Here is a 19,737-nt window from a genome sequence, read left to right on the forward strand (position 1 = left end):
AAAAAAAAGCGGCAAGTGGCAAGACTCTGAAATCCCGGCGTTCCTGGGAATTTGGACAGCTCTGTGTGTTCTGTGTGTTTCGGAGCTGCTAATGCATGCAGTGTGCACCCCTGCCAGCATCCCATAATTCTCACGCTTCATTAAGGATTCTTACCATAAAAGGAGGAATTTTTCACTGCGGCGAAATAACACTGGGGCGAGGAATCATCTGGCATGTTCTGCTAATTGCGAAAAAATAATGTGCAGTTAGTCACCTTTCGAGAACTCCGCAACGTTATCAGATTGGCACGGCCTGGCGCAGTGTGTCGAAAGTCCCGTCTGAATGTATACGTTTTTCTGAAGGCAGAGCAGCTCGGCTCTGTTTTCACTCTCCCTGTTGAGTGTAAACACTTCTGTTAGTGTGTACGGTTCTCTGAGCTGAACCCTCCTCCATATGGAAAGGTAGCAAGTCACGTTTTTTGAGGCAGAGTACAGAGACAATGCATAATTACCTTTAATTGTATAATTTAGCTGAAAATTAAATGTGGAGCTAAGTTATTCAGCATGAGTAATGCTTTTCATAATAACTTAGCATATACATAATTAATATAAAGTCAGCAGTCGGCAGGGGTTTGCAGTGAGCAGCAGTGAGGCTGAGTTGGTTTGGAGGTATGGGTAAACAGTGCAGGGTCTCGCTGAGGTGACACGCTGTTTGTCTAGCTACAGGTCTGGGATGGTCTGGCCTGAAAGGTCAGGCGTGATCATGTGACCCGAAGGGGTCAAATGAGAGGATCTGTAAGGAGCCCTGTTGTCATTGAGGAATTTCCTCTGGTGGGAGGAGGAATTCTGGGGGAATCTGAGAGGAGTATCTGGAGAGGAATCCGAGAGGAGTATCTGTCCGAACACAAGCAACCCCAACCTTCCCATTACTCTTCGTGTGCAGATGACACCTTTAAGGCAACGATCAGGAGCAGGTGTTGCTGTAATATTACATTATTGTCATTTAGCGGACGCTCTTATCCAGAGCAACTTGCATACGTTACAACTTTACACGTTACCCATTTATACACCTGGTTATTTACTGATGCAATTCTGGGTTAAGTACCTTTCCCAGGGTTACAGCAGCAGTGCCCCAGCAGGGAATCGAACCTGCAACTTTTCAGTGCTCCCTGCCACTACGCCACACTGCCACCTGTAGCGGACAGCTATAAGAATTTTTCTTGTTGCTGTTGAACAGCATGGACCAAGTATCCTGTTTTTCAACATGTATTACTTAGGAATATGAGTTAGGGGGTAAAGGACCTTTTTGCTGGGTGCATGCATTGCTGTGATGTCAGGGTCTGGTATGTGCACTAGAGGAGAAATGGCTCCTGTACAGTATGTCTAATGTTAATTCGGTTCTCAAAATATTCACACATCCCTCCACTGCCCTTTGTCAGTATGCAGGCTATTTCTGAGGGTAGGTTATAGGGGTGAAGCTTCGGGTAAGGGCGAGAGGTCTAAAAACATCCTTGCTGCCGAGCTCGAGGGTCACGGCTGACTGAAGAGCTGCCCCTCGGCGAGCAGAGCGTCTCCCGGGCTCTGTCTTTGAAGAGGGATAGCGTTACCCTGCTTGATGTGTTTGTGCATTCGGGTGAGTCATGTGGCGCGTGTGACGGGCAGACAGCAGTGGTCATTTCAGCCACAGCCTCCACACTCACCCGCAGAAGCAGTCCTGCTGAGAGAGGGGGGGGGGTCGTTTCTCCCCACGTTCTCCCTGCTCGAGGGCCTGCTGTGACATCGTTTGACCCCCCCCGCCCAGGCTTTTCCGCGTCTGGGCCCGGCATGGAGACCCCCTGCAGATCTGGGTGCGAGAGCAGAAAGCTCTGTTAGAATGAGACGCAGAGTGGGAGGACTGTGTTGCTTACAGCTGGACTTTTTAAGGAATTTTTCTGGAGAGGAGTTTTTGGGCTCTTTGCTATTACATGCAGTCGGATATTTGCTAAACAGATTTTTCTGCGTCATCTCCATATAAGTATAAAAACCTCCCGTACCCACACACTTCCTCCATCAGCTGTTTCCGGCATCCCTCCATCTCTCCTGTCGTCATTTTCCCGCTCTGATGTCTGTGGGGGACACGTCTCAAAATTGTGCCTTGCCTATTTTCGGATTTGCTTATTTTATATGTGTCTTTCATTTGACATCATCCACAGATGAGTAATTTTCTCAGAAGTAGGAAAGTGAGATGCCGTCTGCATTGGTCCATTCTGTCAGATGCGACTTGCATATTCGTGTTAAATCCCCGCTTGCCGATTGGCTGCTGTAGGTTAATACATCCCCGCCGTCCATACGGTTGTCACCAGCTTGCCTTCAGATTCTCATCACGCGCAAGCGAGTGACCAGAATGGGGATTTCACAGCTGTGCAGGCAGATCCCTGTTAGGAAAAGCCAAGCACAGAGCAGAATCTCCTTGGAGAGGACAGAAATCCATGAAGCAGCAGTGTGGCACAGTCATAGGGAGCAGGAAACTCAAAGGTTGCTGGTTCAATTCCCTGGCAGGGCGTTGTTGTCACGGTTCTGAACCCCGATTCCGGCTTCGTAATTGGATGATGTATCTATGCAAGTCACTGGATGAGGGTGTCTTCACAACAAAGAATGTAGCATTGCTGAAAGATGAGAACAAAAGCACTGTGTGGTTAGATGGAGTGTGTCCCTTGCTCTCCCCGAGGAGAGGCATGCTACTGTATTGTTTGCCAGTGAAACCATCGATATTGTCGATGCGTGACCGGCTCATGTCCATCCACTAGATGAGTCACAGTTTTCTACCGTCTAGTTCTCAGAGATAGTTTGTGATGCTGAAGACGCTATTGACAGTGCTCACCAACTGCTGAATAAGGCTAGTGCCCAGCCAGGCAGCAGAACACAATGGTGTGAATGTAGACCTTACCGAGCGCCATTAATGAGACAACCTTGTAAAGAGGCTTGCGGTTCAGTCCTCTGAAATCTATAATAGGAGCCCTCTTTCGTAGATATTGAACAGGTCTTCGGGCCGGTGACAGTGCTGAATTAGAGGCCTGCTTTTCAAGGGGAAAAGGGACCTGCGTGGCAGCTGTGATGGATGAGCTCTAATTAAGCCAAACGATAGCATTAATATTTTAATCCTTTTTTTTCGGTGGCGTCCCTTTGTGCCGTTTCTTTTAATTACGAGAGGAAGCCTATCTCTTTGTGTCCATATTTGCGTGTCCCCTGCCGTTGTGTTCCGGGATGAATCCTCATCAATCTCTCCCCCCAACCCAGATCCTCACAGCTCCGAGAGAACACCTCGCCAGCGATGTTCTCGCTGAGTAATCCACACGTATTTCCAGAACAAAACTCAGGAAGCGCTATCATCGCAGATCCGAAGCTGCAACTGTGCTTCAGACTCACATGTTTCACATGCTGTTTCCCTTCCCTCCCCAAGACCAAATTCTGACTTCTCAACCCATCAGGACTGTGTGCTTTACCTTGCATCTCGCCTCTCAGTTCTTTGTTTGTAGTCGTATGTTGAAGGAGTAATTATAGTACCCCATTTGGTGGGTGACGGTTCCAGCTGTAATTAATCTAATGGACACTGAATGCCCTTCCTTTTCCTGTTAAACACGGAACCGTGTGTAATGAGGTTTGTTACAGTGAGTGAAAGGTGTGTGCGCGTGACAGCTGTTGACCCGTGCCCCCCGGTAACCGGGCGCACTGCAGGTAGAAGTCGGCCCACTTGGTTCTGCCTGCTCCTTGGTTCTGGCCTCCGGCTCTGGAACCCACGCTGGGTTCCGGAATGCTCTCGCCTGTTGCCGTGGGGGGGGAGACGTCATCTCTCCTGTTGTTCCGACAAGACGGGAAAGGGGGGGAGGTGCCGTGCATTCATCAAGTGTTCATTAAGCGAGGCTAACCGTTCGGTAACGTAACCCCGGCCGCTAATGAGTGCCTGCTGTATGATTTTCGCGGCAGGCGGAGAGAGGCCACAGACAGCACCGCCGGGGCCAGTCTGTTCAAAGAGTTCCTCCCCTTCCCCTCCCCTCCCCGTACCGCGTTTCGGGAAGGGGAGGGTGGCACGTTTAAGCAGCTTGTAAACCTTCAAGGTAGAGGATAATGATGCTGTTTTTTTTTTTTGTTTTGTTTCCCACTACTTGCATTATTTGAATAGCAAAGCTGTTCCAGCTATTCTTTTTCCCCTGTCCTGGGGCTAGCGTTAGCTATCAAACTGTAATTGCTCAGAGCAGAAGGAGCTCATTTTCTTTCTTGAATGCTAAACATGTCCAAAGCTGTAATGCACACAGAACCCCAAACGTGTCAAAAAACACGCGCCAGATGAGCCTCCTGCTAATTGTATACCAGCTTTGCATTTTTTTCCCAGGCCCTGTTGAAGGGCTTTTCACCGCTTGCTAACTTTGTGTTGTTCGTGTATTACGCGGGAGGTGGCGGAGGGGTCAGCCCTAATTAAGATAACCATCACAGCTGCACCACCGTGATTACAGAAACGTCGCTGCAGTAAAGACAATTATGACAATTATCTTTTGAAAAACACCACAAGCACCTACACACTAATCTGTTTGTCGATTCCTGTTCTTTAACATCCAATCAACTGGCATGCTTATCCTATGGTGCTGGCTAGAGGTGCATGTGGCTGTATAAGTCTCCCTGCACTTTCCTGCCTCTTTAGACCACTATGTTTTTGGAGACCTGTAGCTCTGTCTGACCCTCTTATGTGAGAAGTGGCACAGGTCTGTTGTGTGCGGTTGTGTAACCGCTCCCTCTTTCTCTACCCGCCCCCGGCTCAATAGTGGAAATTCAGATAAGAGAAGGATCTGCCGCTGCACTGTAGGCAAGCATTGTCCATCACCCTTTAGAAACCAAGAGAGCCCGCCGCTTTGAGCCGCCTCGAAATGGCATTGAAATCAAATCTAGTTTCAACCGGTCCTATACCTCTGTGTTATGAGTCTGTCCGTGCTAGTGTGGAGACCTATACGCAGCGCCGGCCTCTGTCCTACACCGCAGATGAGGTTTTTATTGAATACAGATTCAGGTATCCAGAGCTTGTCAGTGTTTCTGGGCGGTGTTCTCTTTTTCCACGTCAGGGCAGAGGAGCTAATAAAAGATTAAAGAGTCTGAGAAGCTAATAAAAGAGTCTGTTGTATGCAGTGCATAAGTTTTTTCTTCTTCTATATAATGGGGGGGGGGGGATTCTGACTTACAATTAATGTGATTTAAATGCGCCCCCCCCCCCCCCCCCCCCACACACACACACACACACACACACACACACACACACACACACACACACACGTGTTCAGATGATACATGCTGCTGGTCTCTTATGCTGTGTGGATGATGTGCGACCGGAATGGTATCTCAGTCATGTGGTTTTATAATCAGAAATGTGTGGGTACAGGTTTTGTTACCAGCTATCTGGATGCTTCAGCTAAATAAAATCAAAAGGTGGTCCATTGTAACGTATAACCACACTGTTATACTGTAGGTATTAGTCAGATATACTTGGTGTCCAAGATTTTGACATGCAAAAGAGAATTGCACTTCCTTTGTTATCGCGTTTCCTCTGGTGATGCTGCGTAGAGCCATATTGTTTGATAAAATATCCAGATGTTTTCTTCAGCAGCCAGAGTTTTTTTTGCTTGAGCCTCAGTTCACCTTTTGCTCGGATGTTAAATTGGGTCCAGTCTACATTGTATGAAGCATGAGGGCATATGGCAGTTTATCAACAATTGGTACCGGCTCAGTGTCACCCAGTGCACAGCCAACCTCAGACCGACAGAGGACTGAGGTCATTGCAGCCACTTTTACTTAATGGATTTTACTTTTTTTTTTTTTTTTTTTTTAAAGATGCAGTGACATAGAAAAAGTGACATTTTCCAAACCTGTCTGAAAAGGATTGATTACAGTCACTAGCAAGCTCCACAGGGATTTCGACTGAAGTCAAATGGTGTGTGTCCTTCATTGAGCTGTTGGTAGGGGTTAAGGGAAATTGTTTTTTTTTTGGGGGGGGGGTTATACTTCACTACCAGAACTGGTTCTGCCCTGCTGACGTCTCACCCCAGGTTACCCCATGTCCCAGGGTGCCCCAAACACAAATGCTTTCCCAACAGAATAAATTGCAACTAAATTGGGGTGCTCTTTTCCCCTCATGGGGGAAGTGGTTTCTTTCCTCAGAAAACAAGCCAACGATGCTGTTAGTGCTGCTGCTTGGTCCTTAAGTTCCCATCATCAGATTTGTCCTGCTGTTGACTCCGGTCATTTCCCTTCATAAATATTGTTGGGGGATAGATTACTGTAAGATTGTATACAAGATGTAGTCTTGTTTCTTTTTTTTTCCTTTTTTGGGCAGCCAGTGCTAGCCTGTTTTACTTCAGAAATGTTTATGGTGTCCCCACCCTCGAGATACGAATGCCCCTCCCCTCTGACACTGTCCACACCCCCGGTGTCTGGCTTTCCTTGCTCTTGTCATTCACTGTCAGCCCGCTGTTTTTTCAAAAGTTCAAACAAAATCTGCTGCATTTGCACTTTCTACCCTTGCAAGTGTCTATTTACACTACACCACATACAGAGCACATCTGTGCTCTTGGGATCATGACCTAGGCTGTGTGTATTTATGTGTATAAACACAAAAATGCATTCAGCATACAAAAGCACATGTAACATGTAACATGCAGAGTACTTATTCTCTATAACGTCAAGTCAGTAGAAACACTTGCAAAACATGTCTTGTGGAGCTTGTGGAGTTATGATAAGCAATTTTGGCCACCCAGCACAAACTGAACAAGCACTCTTCCAAAGCAAACCCTAATCCTACCCAGTGTTGGTCCTAAACCCTCCTGGGTAACTCTTTTTTTTCGGTTGTCTTGGGTGTCTGTCTTGTTTTTAACTGTAAAGCAAATGGAAATCACTGTGAGCGAGAGTTAAGGGTTAAGCAGCTGCTAGCTGGGACAGATGTCCTGGTTGGTCAGGAAAATAGGTCAATATCTCAATATCTGTCTGTGAGTTTGCTAGAGAATCCACTGGGTAAATTTAGAATTGGCTTGCTAGCTAGAAATCTAAGTGACTGGCCAATTAGTTAGCTAATGATCTTTTGGTTTAAAACTTAGTTAGCTATGTGGCAAGCTTTCGTGCACAACCAAGATGGTCATGATCTGTTTTCTCCCAAGGGCAGAAAGTAACTTACAGCTGGCTACAGTGAACAGCTGTGGCAATTGGCTGAAAATGAGGAGGTGGTGAAACGCATAAATTGAGGCACCGGCACAATTTTGATGATGTAATGCGGCAGGAAAATTAAAGAGAAAAAAAGACAAGAAGTCTTGCCTTCCCAGGCAATTCAGCCAAGCTAACTGCTGCATTAGGGTCAGTGCCGAACCGCATACACTTGAAGTTTCTGTCGGAAACTTGCAGGGTAATTAGCATATGACGCAAGACTCTCCATACATGACCTTGAAACCCATCAATGAGATGGCTACAAAATCATGAGATTTCTTTGCACAAATCTCTCATAAACGTGCCTTGGATTTCTCACACACTACCTACAGAGCTGGTTTAGGAAGAGGTTGAGGACAATTCTGTACACCTAACCTTAATTTTTCACTGGCATTGTGATTTGGAAGCCATTTGGAAGTCAAATTTAACTGAGGGCCTCTGACAGGATATGGATTTTATTTGGGGGCTGGACTCAATACAAAGGCACCACTTTCGCATGTCTGTTAACACCTTTTGTCAGTTAAAGTGCCACTTTCACACCTGTTCTCACAACTCCCTCAATTCTGGAACATTTGTTATGGTTCTGATCAGCTGTCCCACCACTGGGGCCCACACACTGTCACAGAGACAAAAACCAAATTTATGACCCCCCGCATGGGACCAATATGAGGAGGAATCCCAAATTGTTAGCTTTCAAACACATCAGGGCCTGCACGTGTGAGGGTGAGAGCACTGGACCAGAGGATTGTGATTTCAAATCTCGGCTGTGGTCCTCTGAATAAGATGCTTTATCTCAATTACTACAGTAAAAATCCAGCGTCAAAAATGTTGGAACAGAATGTGCAAGATGTATTACAGAAAGCGTTATTAGTCAGCCCGGATACAGGTTTCTGTTTAGGAAATTTATAATATAATGCTGTTTAAATTAATGCTTCATATGATGGTTTGTATTTTGATCAAGAAGCTAATCCCAGTGAAATTGTGGAAAATGCCACAGCTATGCCTCGATCTTCATTAAAGCAAGGTTGTTGGTAAAGATGACACTTTCAAGACCAATATTTGCAATAGAAAATCAGGTAATCAGATTCTTCCCACCTTCACAGCATGTTAAAATGCAAACAAGGACCACAACTGAACAGTCTGTTTAATACCAGACCTTTTTGATTTTTTGATTTCAATTTCCTGCATGAATGTTTCAAGCAGGCAATATCATGCTCGGCTTCCTAGCCAGGAAGAATGTGTTCTACTGTTTGGGTGCAGAGAATTTGTTGACAAGTGTTATTTTGGATACAATTGATGTATTTTTCATTACTGATATATTTCTGCCAATAAGTGCTGCAGCTGTCGGCCTAAGCAAACAGCTGCATTGGTATTGAGAAACCGTTCTGCCCAGTGCAGTGACTTCAGTTTTCCGCTGAACACACAGAGCGCCAATTATCTATTTTTTATTTTTTTTTTTAACTGGTTTTGAAATCATGCAGGATACCATGTCCATTTGGTGCTTGTCTTTTTTTTTTTTTTTGCTCCATTAGGTCATACTGTATTTATCCTCCATTTACTCTTAATATGAACATTCCTCACTGGCTTTAAACTGGTTTTCATCCTTATTAACATGTGATTTCCCCATAATGAATGGAAATAAACTTAGGAACATGGAAAAGGGCATAATTTAGACGTTATTTTACATATACAAGTTTGACTGCATAAACCTCCATTCAGACTGTCTGAAATGTCTGAATTTCTGTGGCCAGGAGAAATCAGGATATCTCCAGGTTAACTGGGAAATACTTTTCTTGCTTTTGTGTCTTTAAATTGTATGCTGAATGGGGCAGCAGTATAGCATAGTGGTAAGTAGCAGGATTCGTAACTGAAAGGTTGCCAGTTTGATTCCCCAGTGGGGCGCTGCTTGTTGTACCCGTGCAAGGTACATAACGCAGAATTGCCTCAGTAAATATCCAGATGTATGAATGGGTAACGTGAAAAATTGCAACCTATTTAAGTTGCTCTGGATAAGAGCATCTGCTAAATGCCAGTAATGTAATGTAACATAGTGTAACTCTCTGTAGCTCTGTTCAACACTGTATCGGAACACCAGTCCTCTGCCAGCCTTCCTCTTGATCTGAATGCGTTGGCATGGCTGCGGTGACTAACCCAGCACACAAAGGCTCGCAGAGATTAGTGTGTTGCCCAGAGGCCTGCCCTGCTGGCCCGCTCCGCTGCAAATAGAATGGGACAGGATGACACGCGAGCAGAGAAATGGCTTTAATTGCGTCCTGATTAACCGAGTGGCGGAGACAACCGGTGGGCCGGCCTGTCACCCCGCGCCCCGGCACCCGTTCCACCTGGATAAACTACCACCCCCCCCCCCCCCCCCCCACAGGTGAGAGAGGCAACCAGAATTAACAAGAGGGCATGGATCACAGATCACTCCCAAGAGCATCACTGTTTTACAGCTCTTATTTGAATAGCGGGCTAGAGAGAGTGAGTGGACTCATTCCTGTACAGCGGAAAGTGCCGAACAATCTGTCTTTTCCTCTCTTGTCTGTATTTCAGGATAGACCGTACCCCAGATATTGTTTTTATGCTGTATAAATTACAGTACAATTAGAAAAACCTCTGAAAGCTTAAGGTCATATTCTCAAATGCACTGTTGTCTTTAGATTCAGAAGTCGATATCAACGTGCACCTCCTGTGCTAGAGCACTTTTCCCAGAGCTCCTTTTGGTTGGAATCTGGTCCACATGACGCTTAATATATGGTCTGCGTGGGGACAAAACCACAAGGAACCACTGCTGAACCGTACGGCAGCTGGTCACTAATCCTGCCACAGATCTCTTTATTTTCATGTCGTGACGCCAGTCCCTTGCTTATTTTTTAAACAGATGATTAGATTAACGCATCCGCATAACCTAAAGACTCTGAGATCTGAGCAGCGCCTGTTCTAAAACCGTGTCTGCAGAAAAAATTAGTCTCTCAAAAAAAAAAAAAAAAAACGGGGGGAAAAAGAGACTCGTTTAGGAGCGCCCTGTCTTCTGTTAACTTCTTCCCATGTAGATGCAGAGCCCCAGAAACTCGAGAGAAACCGGCTTCTCTGAAGGCGCCTTCCACATTTCCGTTTGCATCGAAACCGCAGTCGGTTTTTTGCATATGCCACAGAATTCGAAACCCGGAGAATAATCACCATTCCGTTCCAATTCTCGCCGCATATGTGAGCAACTGCAGTGGCACAGAGGAGGCGCATTGAGTTGACGCCGTATCCAGGCAATGGTTGGCAAAACGGACCCGTCAGATGCACCAACATAATTTGCATGATTTTATGTTTTTAATGCGATTTTTGTTTTGTAGAAGCTTGTCATTACTTACCTAATAAACTAGTCATATTCTTTTTATTGTTAAGTCAGTCAGGTTGATTAAGAGTTTTTCTGATGACCGTGATTAATGTCTGATAGAGGCTCCATTTCATTAAGTAGAACGTATTGTTTGCGTAGTACTGAAGGCCCATCCGATGCTCCTTCCAGAGGCAGTGCGTGCCCTGTGCGCTTGCATACACAGACACTAAATCACCTCTAGGGTTTGCTTTGCTGCTGTTTATGTAGGTTTCAGGGGTTAAGTTTTTTTTCGACGTCGTCCTGTGAATGGACAGCGTTTTCACCAGCGGCCCGCGTTAGGGAGGGACTCCCAGATCACGAGCATTGTCACATGAAATAAATGAAGCGAGTGATAAGATCGCTGATGTAATTAAAGTCGCCATTTGAGGGAATGACTTGTGTTAAGGACAGCACTCTCATACGCGGGGAACACTGGCTTTGCGCTTTAATTCGCTCTGCAGACACCCTTACTGCCGGGGACAGGCAGACCTTCCCTGTACACGGAGGCTGTTTGCACAGCTGGGTTTTATGGAAAAGACTTTAACACGTTAACGTTGTATCAGTTATCATGAACTGGTATATTCATTATCATATGTAAATAAATAATCAATTGATGCATTTGTAGACCATAAACGGAGCTTATGTATTCTTAGCATATAGTTAACAATACATAAACATGAATACTGTGCAGTTGATGCCAAATGTTCCAAAACTAGGTTGATGCTTTACACCATTAGAACATGGCAACCTGTTGGTGTGAATTACACATTAATTACACATAAAAGGGTGAATGATTGCCGCTTCAGTGTAGGTGCACAAAGAGGGTGAATTCATGGTGATGTACAGTGAGTTATTGCTCAACAAACTGCCATCACACATTAGTTAGTCACTGTTTAAGGTGTGAATGGATGCTCGCACATCAGTCCATGTTAACTAACATCTTAATGTGAAGTGCTTCTGATTTTATCGTTATTACTGAACAATAAGGGTGTCCTGGACCCTGAAACCTCCTGGTTACAGCCTTCATTCCTCAACACTACCCCACATTGCCAAAGTCCATACCACACACACACACACACAGGCATGGCAATATTCTGAGTGTAATAAGTCTAAGAAAAAACTCCACAGGGTCACTCTAATTCTGATATAGCATGTGGGTCCTCTCACGGACTGTCTGTCTTTGAGCCATGGTTCTCTGTCTGTTTGCCCAGTAATGTGGATGACCAGAGCCATCAGAGCGTAGGGGAGCGGCGTTATTAAGGAGTCGAAAGGACACATGGATGGAGCAAGGCTGTCAGGCCTCTGTAATAAAAATGTACCTGATAGATTGATCCCGCTCCCCAAACACTTCATCTCCACTGATGGTTGTGGTTTGTGGGCACTCTGGAAGCAGAGTTCTCCTCCACAGGACTTAATTAATTCCCAGAACACTCTGTCCAATTACGTAGCCCTGAGCTAGCATAAAAGGTAAAGCATACATACTTTTCACAGAGGAAAGAGGAAGGAACCTTTGGAAATGGTGCGGCAGGGAGAAATCTCTCTGGTATGATGTTGATACGCTTTGTACTGCCATTACAATGAACAATACAGAGTACAGCTGAAAGACTAATGGTTTGATGTGCATGAATTTGAAGCATTGATCAGAAGATCCTCGGAGACAGTGGAGATTCATTGCATTCTCTCTCTCACACAGTCAGTGATTTATATTTAAAACGGGTTTCAGATATTTGAGGGCTCAGTGTAGTGGCTCCTGTTTACCAGTTCTGAAAATAAACTAATTTATACCAGCTTTGACTTCTTCTGCCCTCTCTGAATCGGGCTGATTGTGTTTTGAAATGTGTGTTAAGCTTTGCAGCAGATCCACATGTTTTTGGGTTATATGTATTTATATATTTTTGAGAATATAAACACACCTTAGCGAAGTTTGGCCCACCCCTTAGGGTGGGTGTAACGTATCCGTGCGTGTGTAGTCACATTCATAATTGTTCATATTCATATTTAAAAAAAAAAAACGATCTTGTGGTGTTGAAAGTGCTCGACTTAGTAATCGTGACCACACAAAGAAACGGCCAGCCTTGTGCAGCACTGCTTAGTATGAGCTGTAGCACAGACCGGGCACCTGCTAGCAGCTTATTGGTGAGGCTGTGCGGTGTTTACTGATGACTCCCAGTGCTGTATGGCTCCCTGGTTCTGCAGGTTGCCCAAGTACGAGGCTCTGCATGTAATCACCAGAGAAAGACGCCTCCACCATCTCTTTCAGCCAATGAGTGAGAGGACCGGCGGTGAGAGGGTGTGGGGCAGGGGGGGGGGGGCCCTGGTGTCGCTTCATTTTTTAACATAATAAAATGGATTGTGGCTTCTGAGGGGAAAATGCCACAGAGTGACATGGAGGCAGGGGAAAAAAAATGAGAGAAATGAAAATGAAATGAAATGAGTTAGAGGGCAAAAGAGGGAGGTGGGGAGCTGAGGAGGAGCAGGGGGAGAGCGAGAGAGAACTCCTTATTAATTCCTAAAGGGAGGTGAGTAATGAGATACTCCATGATCTCCCCCCCCCCATCCCCCCAGTCCCCCTCCCCGATGCTCTGTACCCTCTCCTCATCTGTCTACTGCTTGCTTATTTATTCAGCGCAGGGATTTTCTGTTCAGTTTGAAACTTTAACGTTTTTATCACTGCTTCTGCCTGCAGTACAGCGTCACCCTTTGTCCGGGGGTGCACATACCTATGATTATACAAAAATCAACGACATGTTGCGCTAATTGCACAGGAAAAAATTCAAATCATTCAGACCGAAAGTCAGTTGCAATCTCGTTCTCTTTGGGAGGTCCGCATCGTCCAGTTTATCAGCTCGGTACAGACTGCATTCATCAAGTTTCAGAACTCCTAAAGAAGGAGAAAAAAAAAAAAAAAAAAGTGGTGGTCCCATGCCTTTGGGCCAAAGGGAGTGAGTGATTGGGTGAAATGGATAGAGAGAAAGAGAGAAGGAGAGTGCACTGTGATGACTTACAGGACCCCCCCCCCCCCCGTCCTCAGTTCTGTCCTCAGGCATTGAGTTGTGGTCAGCACTGCGTTTGCATACTATAACATTGTAAATGCGTGATGTCACTCTGTATGTGTGAGTGTCGGCCACCTCTCACGCTGTTAGGAGCAGAAAGGGCTTCCTCTGCTTTCGTCAGCGGCTCATTTACAGTTGCGTGATAAAGGAGATTCTTTTAAATTCTTTCAGGGAAGAACGATGATAATACAGTTACGAGAACACAGCGGTGAGCTGTGGTCAGTGATGTACCGATGTGCCATATTGCCTCCCCTGTTCAGTGCGCCCATGACAACTGGCAGTGGGAGCCGAGCTCCACCTTATCGCCGATAAGAGGCTAATTCTGGCTAATTTAAATTCAGAGCTCATCTAACTGTGAGCCGTAAACAAGCAGCCAGCGCACGGCTCTTCAGAAAGCCCTGCGCAGAGACGCAGCCGTTCCCGCGGTCCCAGCGAGCCTGGCCAGACCTGCGCAGACCCCCCCCAACCCCCCACCACCCGGCCGTCTGCCCGTCTGCGCATACTCCCCCTGCCCGTCTGCGCAGACGGCCGAGGAGCTGGTCTGGGACCGTAACGGTAACGCCGGTCCTTTTTTTTTTTTCTCTTGCAGAGCTGCGAGCCGAGAAAGAGCCATGCTCCTCCCCCGCCACTCAGGAGCTGATGACAAGGCTGGGTTTCTTACTCGGAGAAGGGATCCCGGGATCAGCGCGCATACCTATGGAAGACAAGAATGAAAAGAAGGTATTTCATTCCCCCCCTCATGCCCCCCCCCCGATTGCCCCTGCAGCTGCTGCAGCACTGAGTGACAGGAAGAGAGGGAGAGAGAGAGAGAGGGAAGGGTGTGAGAGAGAATAAAGGATGCTTTCTGGTACGGCTTGCTCTGTTTTTTTGCTGCTTCCTCCTTGGAACGTGGATTTAAAGTCCTGTTGCCTTGGGAATTCGTTCTGAACGCTGTGTCGGAGGGTAACCTTTTTTTCAGAACATTAACGCTTGTTTTGTGTGTTTGTGTATAGGGTGACTAAATGACTGCAGTGCTTTTTTTTTTTACTCTGTGTAGCGTGTTAGAGTCTCAGAAACTTGCCCGGTGGTGTAGCGGTGCTCCAGTTTGTAATATGAGTGTGTTAGTCTGAGTACAGAAATAGATGGAGTTGTCCCCTCTCAGTTTGTTTGGCTCTGATAGTCTGTTGCTTTCAATGAAGCAGAGGACTCTTGGCTTTTGCTGCACAGATTCTGGGGTCAGATGCACTTTGGCAAACCAGCCTTGCTTATATATGTATTTAAGTATGCATGCCTGCATCTGTACATTTCATTAGAAGAGGTATTTGAGGGCACCTCCACTGGTGTGCAGTTATTACTGTAAATATATTTTTCTGCTTACCTTGTCATTAAAAGTTCAGTAATGGAGAATAAAGTTTTCCAGTTGGCAACAGTCAGCCTGCTAATAAAAGTATGCCGTGCAGACTGTCTGTCCGCCGCTGTCCATGTGGTACCGACTCTGTGGCAGAGATTTTAGACTCAAATCAGTCCTTTCTCTGTCTGCTGTCCAGCTAGCTTCATAGATTCATTTTCCTTGTTTTCAATTATAAAACTATACCGTTGAAATTATAACATTTCTATGTATAAAACTTTTGAATTTGAACTAAATGTTTTCAGTTTTCTGAGCCACACAGTGTGCTACACACCAAGCATTTCTGCTACACTGTGTGTTGTGGTGCTGTTTGGGGGAGTGGCTATGGGCTTGGGAGTTTGACTGCAGGGTGGCAGGTGTCTTTCCCATCCAGCTCCGATTTGCTGTCTCCTTGAAGCGGAGTTCAGCTGAATATCCATGGTTGTGTGTCAGATTTATTCCGTGGAAGTGGCCCTAGTTGGCGTAAATGTTGTAATTCCTTAATGTGAGTGGCTGGTGATTGCGGCGCCCTGCAGCTTACCTTTACGAGGTCTGTGTTAACATTAATGACCAGCTGCCTTCGTGGCCAGGTGAGTCACGCCGAGCAGAGCAGAGGAGGGGGGAAGGTTACCGGCCTCTGCAAAGGGACGCGGGGCGCCAAGACAAGGAAGTCTGCGATTCCTCGGTCGCAATCTGTTTGCAGTCTGCAGAGGTCTCTCGGGACTGGGCATCTGGTACATTACTACCCCCCGAACCACCAGCCTCTCTTCCTGACCTATATAGCACACACAGCCGAGAACGACAGGACAGAGGACGATTTAGGGGACAGGCTGGAATCGTGGGGGATGTGGCTCTTATTCAGGGTGTAGCGGGACGGAGAGGCCAGTAAACAAGGATTAAGGGTCAGGGGTCACGAGACAATTCATTCTAACTCTTGCTGTGAAATGCTGGATGAGGAGACACTTGGTTTCAGCTGAAACCAAGGTGATGCATTAAGAACAACACGGGTTGGTTTTGATTCTTTGAACTGAATCTGCTCTCTCCAAAATGCGAGTTTGTTTACTGAGTGCGTTTTTACCTCTGGGTCCTGACTCATGAAGATGTGAATTGCAGATTAATTTGCCTAAGTACATGTTTTACGTTATTAAACACTTTTCCAGCTGCATTGAAGTTATTTAAATTCCTGCTTTAATTCAATCAAGTATTGTCCCTTTACAAGATAAAGAGGAATATTTAACCAGAATAATTTAGAGTGTGCTAATGTCTTTTTGGGGCAGTTTCCATCAAGAACAGTGTTGGTTTTATTGCATGAGATGTCTATATTTAACCAGAATAATTTATATAGTGCTAAAATGTTTTTTTGGGCAGTTTCCATTGAGAAAAGTGTTGGTCTTATTACATGAGATGTTTTTTAAATCAAGGGAGACTGTTTTGGCTACATAATCATTAAATATTTTCACAGATAAAACTGTTTCTTTTCTGTAAGTGAATATTCTTGTCCTTCCTCTCTCCCTCTTTTCTCTCTCTCTCCCTCTCTCTCTCCCTCCCTCTCCACCCCCCCATTCTCTCCCCCCCCCTCTCTGTTCTCTCTCTCCCTCCCTCTCTCTCTCTCTCTCTCACTCTCTCTCTCTCTCAGTGTACTGTAGCCAGTCAGGGAATCAGCCCCTGCTCCACTCTGACCAGCAGCACCGCCTCCCCCAGCACAGACAGCCCCTGCTCCACCCTCAACAGCTGCACGAGCCGGCCCCCTCCGAGCCGCTCCAGCCCCTGCGGGACCATTGCCAGTCCCAGCTCCACCCTCGAGAGCAAGGACAGTGGGATCATAGGTGAGTGCGGCGTGGTGAGGCGTCCCTCCCCGGCATCCTCTGTTCTTCCTGTTTGCAGTACCTCCGCTATTCACTGTGTCACATTCACTGTTTCATTGATGTCCCAATATCCAACCATTCCCCCAGTCCTCAATACCTCTAACACTGCACCATGCAACCTCAATACCTCTAACACTGCAACATGCAACCTTAACACCTCTAATGTTACATCAGTCAACCCCAGTACCTCTAACACTGCACCATGAAACCCCAGCACCTCTAAAACTGCACCATTCTCCCTGTATCCACTTCATCCTGCACACCCTCTGCCAAAAATAGTATGGTAATTTTCTATGCAGCTACAACTATCTATGCAGCTACATCAGCGCCCGGTAGCTTGGGAGCTTCACAGTGCATTTTCTGCTGAGTAGCGTGCAGAAGTGGCCGTTTGTCTTCAGATCTGTGCTTGCTTGCTCTCCTGTGTTCGTCTGACAGTGAAAAAACAGTGAGTGTGAGGGTGCGGCTTCTGTAGTAACAGGGCTTGTGGAGATTTGGGGATTTGTAGATGCTGACAGAAAGAGGAGTTAATGCGGCATTAATCCACGTGTTCTTAGCCAAAAAAGTTCCCGTCACAGTAAAAACATGAAAGTAATTTCGGCTCGGATGTAACGGTAACAGTTTAAAAGAGGTCTTTCGTGAGGCTGTTTTGTCTAGTCTTTGTTTGGAGATGTGTATTTAGTCAGGATTCAGCTCGTTTTTCAGGATGTCGCCGTCTTCACTTTCTTTCCAGCCCGATTGCGTTGTGTTCATACCAGATACTCCAGCACCAAAAATCTGCAAGATAGCCCTGTGATTGTGAACTGCCTGACCTCATTGATGCATTTTTCGCTCCCCTTCTGAATGAAGTCTTAATAAATGCTCTTATGCTAATTATAGGCGAGGTGATTGTAGTGTAAGATGTGGCCCCAGGGGGGCTTCAGAGTAGCTCAGATTGTAAAACTTTCAAACACAGGCTGAATCCTGCAGCCCAGCAGTGACTAGGAGCCAATACTCAACACTGATGGAGCAAATTAACTTTGGTTCACCGTGGATAGGGGTGGATGGGTTGGCCAGGGTTCTGTTGTTGCTCCACTCTCAGCACCCTGGAGCTCACCTAGGTGTCTGTGCTTTGCTTTGATATTGACAGGAGGATGCTCCTACCTTCTGACAGCCTTTTCCTCCTGGTGCAGTGTGGGATTTGTAGTGTGGAAAATGGTGCCGTTCATTGGAGGACTGCATTTGCCTTGCCCTGTGCTTCTGAGTGTGTTCAGTGGATGTCATTGGGGTGTTGATGAGCTTAAAAGTTGCTCTGGATAAGAGTGTCTGCTAAATACATGTAATGTAATGAAATGTAAATGCACAACAGACAGCTACTAGGACCTGGGTGAAAAGGGGGAGGAAAATGGAAAAATGTAAAAAAGATATAATAAAAAAGGCCTCAAGAAAGTGCTTCACTTATTTTACAAATTATGTCAACAGACCCAGAGTTTCAGGGTAAGTGTGACTCACAAATTATGTTAGCATGTGTAGATTACTTGTAATGTACTTCAGTGCCATATTGCGGCTGTTCAGTAATTCACGGTAGCTCAGGTATTGTGTTTGTGATAGTGAAAGTACATGTGTTTGGTTTGTTTGTTAGTTTCTTCCTAATAGCATCCTGCTCACCCAGTCCAGGTTCAAAAGAGAGATGTCCTACTTCAGTGCAGGGCACCTACTACATTGCACAGGAATCAATACTGCAGCTTCCATTGTGGTCCTCACTTTCACGATCAAAACGCTGAGAAATTTCTATTTGCAAGTGAAGGACATGCTATTGAAATGGTCAGGAACATTTTTCCCCAGTGAAAATTGCTCCAATTTGGGGTTATTTAAAGGCAGAGAGAAGCAGTGTTCTGAAAAAAGACAGATTTGAGCAGTGATTAATGTTGTCATGACTTTGAAGTCAGAGAAATCAAGGGGAGTCTTTTTATCAAACATTTACTCACAGTCTGCGGCATGCAGTACACTGCAAAAGATTCTGGCTTTTTAAGACGTTCTAATGAACGCTGCTCCTTATAAGCACAGATTCACCCAACTTTACTTTGGAAGGAGTGAAAATTAGTGTATATCCATTACATAAACAATGTTGTTTTTTTTTGTGTAAGCATCCATTGAGCTGAGTATTTGGCATACTGACATTTATATAATATCACAGATAATGCTGCACAAGGCAGTGTTATGAAATAAAGATCTGTTTAATATCTGTAGAAAACAAAAATGGTAATAAGTGCCATTTCTCCATCTGATTGCGCTGATGTTTTTGAGGCAAACAGCCCATCTGCGCAGTAGCTTTAGCCGTTTTTGTCAGCTTTGGTATTGTGGCCGCAGGAGTCAGGAGGCAAGTGGGAAGGATTAAAGGATTTGCTTTCATGTAACTGAACACCTGTCCCTATTTCTAAAAATGGAAATAGGTTTTTTGCCCCCCTTTTTTCCCCGCTTTTCCTCTTTAGCCTGGTGTTAATAGTTTTTTGGTCTAAATATAGTTGTTTTGATGTATGCTGATGGTTTTTTTGTACTTCTCTGAATTCAGGCGAATGCCACACAGTGCTTTCCAAGGGACCTTTTACACTCAGACTCATAGATTCTCACATTTTCTCAGGCATCTGGTTTCCGTCCTGCCTGTTTGATTTACATGCTTTCATCGGGTGTGTTAGCTAGTCACAGTGTCTGAACGCATGTATATACATAGATTGTACATAGGTAGATACACATACATACAGAAACAGAGAGACTCAGGAGAGATTGTTTAATCTCATGAGTTTTGGGTAATTATAGAAGTTAAAGGGCAGATCAGGTGGAATTTGTTGGTACAGTCAATTAAAAAACGGATCGACTTTCAAAGAAAGGCAGAACGTTCAATTCCAGGATTGGTTT

General features: G+C 45.5%; 1 protein-coding gene across 2 annotated transcripts in view; it reads left to right on the plus strand.

The window, feature by feature from the left end:
* The window catches only part of tanc1b (tetratricopeptide repeat, ankyrin repeat and coiled-coil containing 1b), a 133,137-nt gene that overhangs the window by 61,695 nt on the left and 51,705 nt on the right, over positions 1-19,737 (plus strand). For both annotated transcript variants that reach the window (XM_036541411.1, XM_036541412.1), the window contains exons 6-7: positions 14,204-14,334; positions 16,617-16,806. In XM_036541411.1, coding sequence (XP_036397304.1) covers positions 14,204-14,334; positions 16,617-16,806 — 321 coding nt within the window. The remainder of the gene's footprint in view (positions 1-14,203; positions 14,335-16,616; positions 16,807-19,737) is intronic.

Source organism: Megalops cyprinoides, chromosome 11 (assembly GCF_013368585.1).
Source record: "Megalops cyprinoides isolate fMegCyp1 chromosome 11, fMegCyp1.pri, whole genome shotgun sequence".
NCBI lineage: Eukaryota > Metazoa > Chordata > Actinopteri > Elopiformes > Megalopidae > Megalops > Megalops cyprinoides.